Source organism: Marmota marmota, unplaced genomic scaffold (assembly GCF_001458135.2).
Source record: "Marmota marmota marmota unplaced genomic scaffold, marMar, whole genome shotgun sequence".
NCBI classification, from domain to species: Eukaryota; Metazoa; Chordata; class Mammalia; order Rodentia; family Sciuridae; genus Marmota; species Marmota marmota.
Genome location: NW_026000082.1, coordinates 30,535,100 through 30,545,431, shown reverse-complemented (window position 1 = coordinate 30,545,431; position 10,332 = coordinate 30,535,100). Strand labels below are relative to the sequence as shown.

At 39.5% G+C, this 10,332-nt stretch overlaps 1 protein-coding gene across 1 annotated transcript in view; it reads right to left on the bottom strand.

Annotated features, from left to right (window-relative positions):
- Positions 1–74: 74 nt before the first annotated feature.
- Sync (syncoilin, intermediate filament protein) overlaps positions 75–10,332 on the bottom strand; it is a 20,980-nt gene continuing 10,722 nt past the window's right edge. The window contains 3 exon segments of the mRNA XM_048815822.1: positions 75–1,151; positions 1,154–1,194; positions 2,705–2,829. Of these exon segments, the coding sequence (XP_048671779.1) occupies positions 1,123–1,151; positions 1,154–1,194; positions 2,705–2,829 (195 nt within the window). The 3' untranslated portion in view covers positions 75–1,122.

Genomic DNA, 10,332 nt, shown 5'->3' with positions numbered 1-10,332 from the left:
ATTTCTTGAGCTATTTTCATATTATTCCTTACCTTTATGTGAAATGNAATGGAATAAATTGCTTTTCTACATAGCCCTATGCCAATGGGTTTTATTTAGTATATAACATCCATCAAACACCCATCCCCTGGCTATCAAGAGTAGAATTAAATATAATAGGCCAAGAGCTATAGAAAAGAGCTTTACTCCTTCCTAGGGAAAAGTGCAAGACATAAAACACAGAACTAGAGGTATACAGACTAATGTGCAATAAAATGACATCTTTTTGAAGTCTGACCCCAGAGAACAACACAGACTCTTTAAAAATTTTTCAAAGGCAGTGTGGTTTAAGGCAGAATTTAAATTTGGGAAAGGTATTTAAGGCTTATCTCACAGGGTTGCCTCTCCCTAGTATGTTTTTCACTGGAGGTTGTACTTAGAGGTTAGAAACAACAGGTTCTAAAATCCTTTATCACCAAATGCCAAAACAAGATAACATGCCGATTCTTTCCAGTCACTTAGTTTTGTTTTGGCGGAATAGACCCCAAAACTCTAAAGGTCTTTGGGAAATCTGAAATCTTACACCATGAGGTTCAAATCTGGATGGGTTCCTTTTCTCCAAGTCAGTTATTTCAGAGTATAGTGAAAATTATTTTGACACAATTTTTAAGAATATATCATGTGAATATGTATAGCCCTTAAGAAAAAGTAAACTATATAAGAGGATTCATTTAAAATCTAACACTCATGGCACAAAAGAATTCTAACTGTAAACCCACATAAGGAAAATCAGTTGCCTTTTTGACCCCAGTTTTGTTCCAAACATGTTTTTGGTTTGGGTAAACATAAGGCAAAATACATTTTTCACAATACTTCAAGATGTGTCCATACGTTCATCATTTACTCTGCATGTGAGGGTTGCTGCTGGCAGATAAAAGGCATTTTTCCATTCCTCAGTGTATTGAGATCAGTATCAGCAGCCTACAAAATAGGATCCAGCTAAAAGTTGACTGGTGTTTTGCTTCCAGCCACTCCTAAAATCTTTTTACACAGTTCAGCCAATATTTGCAATTTCCACAGGTGAATTGCTCATCAAATTCTGGTACTCTCGTCGGTTTGGGAAGAAGTGTGTCAAAAGGGTATTCAGTGATCCTTTGCTAATAAGTTTTTTTTGTTTCTGGGTTACAGATTTGGCCATACATTTCTAAACAGCCCCTGTAAGGTTAAGGAAAAGAAAAAGAATAAGTTTATACTTTCTACAACTTGAAATGCTACCATTAGAAATATTGAACTTCTAAAGTTAGTTTATACAGGCTATGTTGACAAATATAATTTACATATGATCAGGGGTGACGTTGCCCTAGCAAATATTTAGAAGCCTCATATTTGCCAAACAACGAATGGTTATCTATATGATGGTGAAGACTGGGGTAGTTAAAATTTCTCTCAGGAATACTTCACATGAGTATTTTTCCTCCCTCTTCCCAGTCCTGGGGAATTGAACTCAGAGGGGCTTTTACTACTAAGCCACATCCCTGGCCTTATTTTGAGACAGGGCCTTAGTACATTGCTGAGACTGGCCTCAAACTTTGGATACTCCTAACTCCTACCTCAGCCTCCTGAGCCACTGGGATTACAGGCACATGCCACTGTACCTGGCCACTTTCATTTCTTTAGAAATGAGCATTGTCTTTTTTTTCCTGTTCATACAGAGGTATTTGACAGATCATTGCCCCCAATTTGTAGTTAATCCAACAATAAGCATAATTATATCTAGATAAGACACAGTAAAAGTCCTAGAAAGTAAAGAGCATTGGCTCCAATAGTTACTTGTGATTTTGTATCCAAGATGTAAGTTTAAGTAGGAAATAAATGGAAGAAATGGGTATTGATACAGTACACAACTGACAGACTTTTTAAGGGAATTTAGACTTTATGTATATAAAGAATAAGGACATGTTATAAGATACCAGGGGTCTGGAATAATTCATTATTAAGAAAAATACTTTCAGTTTTGCTAGGCCCTGTCTGTGAAATACAGCTTTATGACTCACTTAATTTAGCCCTGTTGTTGGCCACCTTTGTCATGGTCTGAATTTGATAGCACAGATGCCTTCTGATTTATACTGGGGAAACTGAACAGGAGGTGTGGGTGGGGTAGGGTAAAGAACTGAGAATGCTCAGAGCCTAGGTGTTTTATCTGTTTACAGATTTCCTAATGGTAATTAGGTAATATTAGGGGTGGGGAAAAAAAGACAATAATTAGTATTGTTAGAAAAGCAGAAACAAGGGGCTGGGGATGTGGCTCAAGCGGTAGCGCGCTCTCCTGGCATGCGTGCGGCCCGGGTTCGATCCTCAGCACCACATACAAACAAAGATGTTGTGTCAGCCGAGAACTAAAAAATAAATATTAAAAAAAAAAAAAGAAAGAAAAAGAAAAGCAGAAACAACACAAATACCACTCTATCACCCACAAAGATCACCTTGAGACTGTGTCTCGATTCCACCTGCCTGAGAAGTGGGAGCATCAGCCTGTTCCAGGCTCTTGGGAAGCATAGCCCTTTAAAAAGAGAGAGCCATTTTCCATCTGTTCCTGGATGAGCACAATTTGAAAATCATTTCCCAAATCATTTCTTGTTTTCTACCGTGAAGTGAAATTTTTCCTGAGCCTTCCCCCTCCCCTCAACTAATGTTAGATGAGATTTGAGTGGCAGCAAAAACTGACTTATAAGTTGAGAGCTCTTCAGCAAGACTGATCCTTAGCTGCTCCATCTCTTTGTTCTTCTGTTGCTGGAGTTGCACTCCACTTCTTAACTGCCTCTGTCGTTCTTCCATTTCCTCCAGCTGTTCCTGCATGGAAAGGCCAAGAATATTTCTAATGAGCCAACAAAAATTTGATGTTACTCATCATAGTTTATAAATCACTTTCTTTTCTTGTACATTGTTTAATCTTCACAGCAGTGTTGAGACTTGTATCATCTTGATAGTAAAAGTTAGGCAACTTAAGATCAAATAGGTTGTATTTTAACATAGTGAACTGCTTTTGAAAATGGTGGCTTGACTGAGGGTGGTAGCTCATGCCTCTAATCCCCAGCCCCTCAGGAGGTGAGGCAGAAGGATTAAGAATTCAAGGCCCCAGCAACTGGCTGACATTCTTAAAATTTTTTCCTCTAACTACTTTTCCTTTTAGGAACCTATTAAAGTTTATTTTTATCTTTGTAAAGGCTTAAAGGACATTAAGGATTTATCTGTACTTCCTTCATAAATTGTTTACCAGATTTCAGGTTTTAAAGATTATTTCAATACTGAAACCAAATTCAACATTTGTATGAGGAAAAAATAATGTGTGTGTAGATTTTTTTTTTTTTTTTAATGCTGCGGCCTTGCATGGCGGCACATACCTGTAAAACCCAGAGGCTAGGAGGCTGAGAGGTAGAAGGAGCAAGTTCAGAGTCAACCTCAGCAATTTAGCAAGGTTCTAAGCAACTTGGACCCTGTCTTAAAATAAAAAGGGTAGTTCTGGGGATCAAACCCAGGGCCTTGTACATGCTAGGTAAGTGCTACTTCTTAGCTACATCTCCAGCCTTGTTCAAAAGTTCTAAGTTGGGCCAGCTGTGGTGGCACATGCCTGTAATGTAGATACTCAGAAGATCCCAAGTTTAAGGCCAGCCTGAGAACTTAGCAAGATCCTGTCTTAAAGGATCTTTTTGTTGTTGTTGTTGTTTCTTAATTAAGAAAAAATAGGAGCTGGTCCTACTTTAACTCAGGTTAAGCACCCCTGGGTTTGATCCAGAGTAATGGAAAAAAAGTTCTAAGTTGGAAAATGTGATACTATGCCTAGGAGGAGTCCCTTCAGCCCTCAAGATAAGTGTCCACTTCCCTTTCTGCCAAGAACAGTCTGAGGTGCATTCTATAAATTGTCCCTGCCTCAGATTAATGCCTGGAAAGGCAGTAAGGCAGATGTCAGGCAAATAAGTCATTGGCTTAGCTGGTAACTGGCTTGGAACCTTAAAGCCCTGGGGGAGGGAAAGGGTGTTGACATGGAAAGGTATATTGTAAAGGGGCAGACTGAAGAATACTAAATAGGAATCCAGTTGGGGCACATGCTATTATTAGAGGGATCTAAATAAACTGTTCTGAGACAGCCTTGAATACTGCACCTATGGTACATGAATCTTCATTTGATGATTTTGCTGAATCTCAGCTTTTGTCAGCACTATCAAAGGCTATTTCTTTTACTACCCCACCATGCCTGGGCACAACTCTAAAAAGATGCAACCTTACCAACCAAGTGTCATCTAAAGGGAGCCATCTTTACACTACTGCCCTGATTTACCACGCCTCATTACTTAGTAAATCTATTGGTGAGACAGAAATATGTGGTTGTGAAAGCAGTCTGTACCATCAGAAATTAGCTCTAACAGACTGGAACAGCCTCACTGAAATGAATCCATATAGTGGCAGTGAGGACTGTCTTCAGTTTTAATCCTATGTAATATGCTGCTAGCTGGGCATGGTGGTGCATACCTGTAATCCCAGCAAAAGGGGGCTGAGGTAGAATGTAAGTTCAAGGCCAGCTTCAGCAAATTAGTGAGAGAACCCTGTCCAAAATTAAATAAAATTGTTATCTCAAAATCCTAAAGCTTTCCATTTTATTTAGGGGCATTCAGACCCTTTGGTTTGAACCTACATTACTTTTTTTTTGGGGGGGGGGGTGTAAATTACCAAGGCTGGGCTTAGATTTTGTAATCTCTTGCCCCAGCCTCCAACATAGCTGGGTGTGGTGGGGCACACCTGTAATCTCCTGGATCCATTCTTACATGAGAATATTTTTCTCTCACCTTGAGCTGTCCAATAGGGAAGCCACTAATATGTGATTGAGTATTTGAAATATAGCTAGTCTAAATTGAGCTGTGCTGTGGATGTAAATAAAACAGATTTCTAAGAATAATAGTAAAATATTTATGTTGAAGTAAGTACATTTTTATGTTGGATTAATTTCATCTTTTTTTCGGGGTAGGGGGGAATACTGGGGATTGAACCCCAAGGGCGTTTTGTTACTGAGTTGCATTCTAGCCCCCTCCCCCTCTTTTTTTGGTTCCAGGAGTGCTTTACCACTGAGCCACATCCCCAGCCCTTTTTTTATATTTTAGAGAGAGGATCTTGCTGAGTTGCTTAGGACTTCGCTAAGTTGCTCAAGCTGGCTTTGAATCCAAGTTTCTCCTGCACCACTGGGATTACAGGTATGCATCCCCTCACCCGGTTATACCCAACCGCCTTTTTTATTTTTTAGTTTTGAGACAGGATCTTTTCATATGAGTTGCTGAGTCTTGCCCCGAACTTATTATTTTGCCTCAACCTCCCAAATTGCTGGGATTGAATGTGTGAGCCACCATATTTGGCTTCACATGTTTCTTACATTTTTAATGTGGCCATTAGAAAAAATGACACTATAGTTTGCATGTCAGTTGGTAATGCCTTTGCTCCTTGCTACTTATCACCAAGACAGCTTGACTCATTCTCTGCCTTCCCCTGCCTACACTTTACCCATTATCTGAGGATTAGTACGTGTCTCTATAGTAGCCCCCAAACCAAATCTGACAAAGGTGTACTTTCTTTTGGCAGTATTCCTAATAGTTTCTACGTAGGTACTTACTCAAGCTGAAGACAGAAAAGATACATTCTCTATCTCAGGAGAGGGGCATGGATAGAACAATGGTAACATGTAATAGGTGCTTTGAAAACAAAAAGGGCAGGGCTGGGGATGTGGCTCAAGTGGTAACGCACTCGCCTAGCATGTGTGAGGCACTGGGTTTGATTCTCGGCACCACATAAAAATATTGTGTCCACCTAAAATAAAAAAAATAAAAAATTTTTTTTTAAAAAGGGCATCTGTTGCACAATAAGAATTATTAGGGGACTGAGATTGTGGCTCAGCAGTAGAGCGCTTGCCTATCACGGGCAGGGCCTACCATGTGTGAGTCACTGGGTTCGATTTTAGCACCACATATAAACAAAACAAAGGTCCATCAACAATTAATAAATAAAATGAAGGTATTGTGGGGCTGGGGTTGTGGCTCAAGTGGTAGCGCGCTGGCCTGGCATGTGCAAGGTACTGGGTTCAATCCTCAGCACCACATAAAAATAAGTAAAGATATTGTGTCCACCTAAAACAAAAAAAAAATAAATTAAAAAAAAATTTTTAAGGGGCTGGGGATGTGGCTCAAGCGGTAGCGCGCTCGCCTGGTGTGCGTGCGGCCCGGGTTTGATCCTCAGCACCACATACCAACAAAGATGTTGTGTCCGCCAAAAGCTAAAATGAATACTAAAAAATTTAAAAAAAAATTTTTTTTAAATAAAGGTATTGTGTCTGTCCATCTACACCTAAAAAAATAAATATTTCAAAAACAATTATTAGGGAGGGGCTGAGGCTGTAGCTCAATGGCAGAGTGCTTGCCTTGTACATGTGAGGCACTGGGTTTGATCTTCAACACCACATAAAAGCAAACTAAAGGCATGCTGTCCGTCTACAACTACAAAATTTTATATATATATATATATATATATATATATATATATATATATATATATATATATAAAAATATATAAGGGAAAACAGGACGAATCAGACAAGGGCTTAAAGAAGAGTAAGAATTAGGTAACGGGCTGGCATGTGTGAAGCACTGGGTTTGATCTCAGCACTACATATAAAAAGTAAATAAGGGTCCAAAAAGAATTAGGTAATGAATAGGCTAAGGCAGGAGGATTGCAAGTTTGATGTCAGCCTCACAAGTTGGCAAGCTGACTCAAAATTGAAAAAGAAAAGCCAGGGGATATAGCCCAGTGTTCAATCCCTTGTACCACTACCACCAAAAAAAAAAAAAAGGTACCAGGCATGAAATTGTGGGAAATGTGGTGTCTCACTGGAACTGCAGGTGATTTAGGGATGGCTAAAACACAAGGTGGTTGTGAGAGGGTGAAAGAAAATGTGGCCGTGGCTTTTAGCATCTGCCCCCTTATTACATTGCCTTTTTTTTTTTGGTAACCCATGTGTAACTCCCAAATCTGATTGTAGGTTCTTATGTCTTACCACATCTAGTGCCCTACGTTTGTTGGTATGAAATATGCCGATGGTAAATATATTCCATATTAAAGCAGTGACTAAACTAAAAACTTTGATATCATCCTCAGCAAATCTCCAATCCCACCTACTGCAAGCTGTCACCAAATCCTACCAGTTTGACCTCAAAAACCTCCATATTCTCTCATAAGATCTAAGTGGTCTTTCCACACTCTCAACTTACCATCCAAAGTGCTGCCTCAGGAGTGCATATTAGCTGTGCAAGAGTTTTGTAGATACTAATTTATTAGCTCACTCCTTGCAACCTTATGATTTGATAGATTAATCCCATTTTATATGTGAGGGAGCTGAACCACAGAGCTTAAGCATCTAGTTTCCCAGTTAGTTATTGAGCCAGGATTTGCTGTTAACTTAAGAGTTCATACTCCTGCAACTCCATTTTTATCATTCAGAGATGGCAGGCTCTTTCTACAGAAAAACTGATGGTGGAAGGCCAGGCAGGGGCCAAACAAGTGCCCTTGCTACTCTTTCACCTATTGTGTATAAAATAAAGTGCTGGGGGAGTAGCTCAATGATAAGAGTGCTTACCTAGTAAAATTTGTTTTTTGAAAGGGTCTCCTTCAAAGAAAATCTTTTTACACTCTGATCCCAGTCTGCCTCCCCAGCTTCATGCCTACTACTTGATTTCTTTGTGATTCAGCCACACTGAGCTCACTTCCCAAAACGAAGTGTCCTTTTGCATCTCTTTGCTTTGGTATGAACTGTTCCCTCTGTCTAGAATACCGTTCCCTACCTTCTCAATGACTTCTTCAAGGCGCAGCTCTGAAGAATTCATTGAGTGTGGACTTGGGCCAAATTGCTCAGGGTTACATCCTCACTGCATCACTCACAAGCTGAATAACCCTGGACAAAGGACTTCAGTGTCCCCTCCATTTTATAATTTTCCAAATACTTCACATCTCCCTAATAGAGGTATAAGTAAATGATTGGCTATTACTAATCTTCTGTAAAATTTCTCCTTTTTTTTCCACAGGCAGGAGTAAGCATACCTGTTGTCATTGATAAAGTGCTTTATTCCCACAACAGTTAACCCTGTTTGTCACATTGAAGTGTATCATTTCATTGATTTCACTAAGATTTTCACTTTTTTTTTCTTCTGGTACTGATGATGGAACTCAAAGGCACTTTTACCACTGAGCAACATTCCCTGCTCTTTTTTTTTTTTTTTTTTCATTTTGAGATGATCTTATTAAGTTTCCCAGGTTGGACTTGAATTTGCTATTCTCCTGCCTCAGCCTTCCAAAACTTTGGGATTTCAGGAAAGTCCTTCCAAGACTCACATTTTAACATCTTGAAATTAATGCTTAGGTTTTATGAAATGTATTACTTTTATCTGGTATCCCTCATGAACTGCAAATTCTAAGAGCACAGTCTAAGAATTAAAGGGGCACCGTTGAAAAGTAATCAGATGAAAATAGGAAAAACTTTGACAAATACATTTTAGAAAGCCATTTCAAAAAGAAGAATTAGGTCCTTCAAACCCTGATTCCTGTTTAACTTATGTATAAGTGATAGCAGAAACTCACATCAAGGGTATGTGTCATTTAACTCTCCTTAGAAAGCTGAACAGATCATGAGATATGAACCAAACCCAGTAAAGTGTTGGAAATCACTGGGGAAAATAACTGGTGCTATGTCAAAAAACTAAAGCAGAAAATTCCCATTTTATGGCATCACCATCTTAGTTATCCTTGCTTGAAACTCTAGCCTCCTCTTTGACGTCTCATCAAATCACCAAGTTTATTTGGCAATTGTTATTTATTGGTACTGAGGATTGAATTCAAGGGTGCTCTACACTGAGCCACACCCCCAGTCCTTTTTATTTTGTGACAGGGTCTCACTAAATTGCCCAGGTTGGCCTAAAACTTGTGATCTTCCTGCTTCAGCCACCAAGTCACTGGGATTGGTGGGATTACAGGTGCCTAGCTATAGTTGTTCTGGAAACCCCCTTTTAGTCCCACCACCATTGCACCATTGGTTATAATCTCACCTAGAATAGCTTCCTTTTTTTGGTACTGGGAATTGAACTCAGGGAGATACTCGACCACTGAGCCCCATCCTCACCCCTACTTTGTATTTTATTTAGAGACAGGGTTTCACTGAGTTACTTAGTGCCTCACCACTGGGATTACAGCTAGCTTTTTTTTTTTTTTTTAAGACTTTATTATTATTGTGTGTGTTGCTGAGGATTGAACCCAGGGCCTTCTGCATGCAAGGCAAGCACTCTACCAACTAAGCTAGATCCCCAGCCCTACAATAACTTCTTAGTAGCCTCCTTTGCCCTTGGTCTGGCCCATTTTCACACTGCCACCAGTACTTTCTAATAGTAGAGAATGATATATGTTACTCCTAATTAAAAGCCTTTAATTAAAAAATAAATAAAAGTCTTTAATTATGCAACTGGCTACTGAATAAAATCCAGATGATTAGTTTGGGTTTCAGAGTCCTGTACCAGCAGTTTGGGAGGCTGAGGCAGGAGGATGGCAAGTTTGAGGCCTATATCAAAAAAAGAGGACGGGGAGCTGGAGTTGTGACTCAGCGGTAGAGCACTTGCCTGGCATATGTGAGGCCCTGGGTTCAATCCTCAGCACCTCATATAAATAAATAAATAAATGATCCATTTACAACTAAAAAAAAAAGAGAACTGGGGATATAATTTGGTGGTAGAGCACCCCTGGGTTCAATCCCCAGTACCATAAAATTTTTTTAAATAAACTTCAAGGTACTCCAACCCAACCTACCTTCACAATTCACCTTAACAACGGCTTTTCACCTTTTACCTGCAGCCAAGATACTAATTATATTTTGGATATTTAGGGTTAGATAAAATGTTAAAACTTCTAGGCTCAGTGGTTTATGCCTGTAATCCCAGCAACTCAAAAGACTGAGTTAGGAAGATCACAAGATCAAGGCAAGCCTGGACAACTTCGCGAGACTATGTCTCAAAAAAAGGACTGGGTGGCGCACCCCTGTAATCTTAGCAGCTCAGGAGGCCGAGGCAGGAGGATCACAAGTTCAAAGCCAGCCTCGGCAAAAGCAAGGCACTAAGCAACTCAGTGAGACCCTGTCTCTAATAAAATACCAAAAAAAAAAAAAAAGGACTGGGGATGTGGCTCAGTGGTAAAGTGTCCCTAAGTTCAACCCCCCAGTAGCCCCCTACCTTTTACCTCCAAAAAGTGTGTGTATGTATTTATATATATATATATATATAT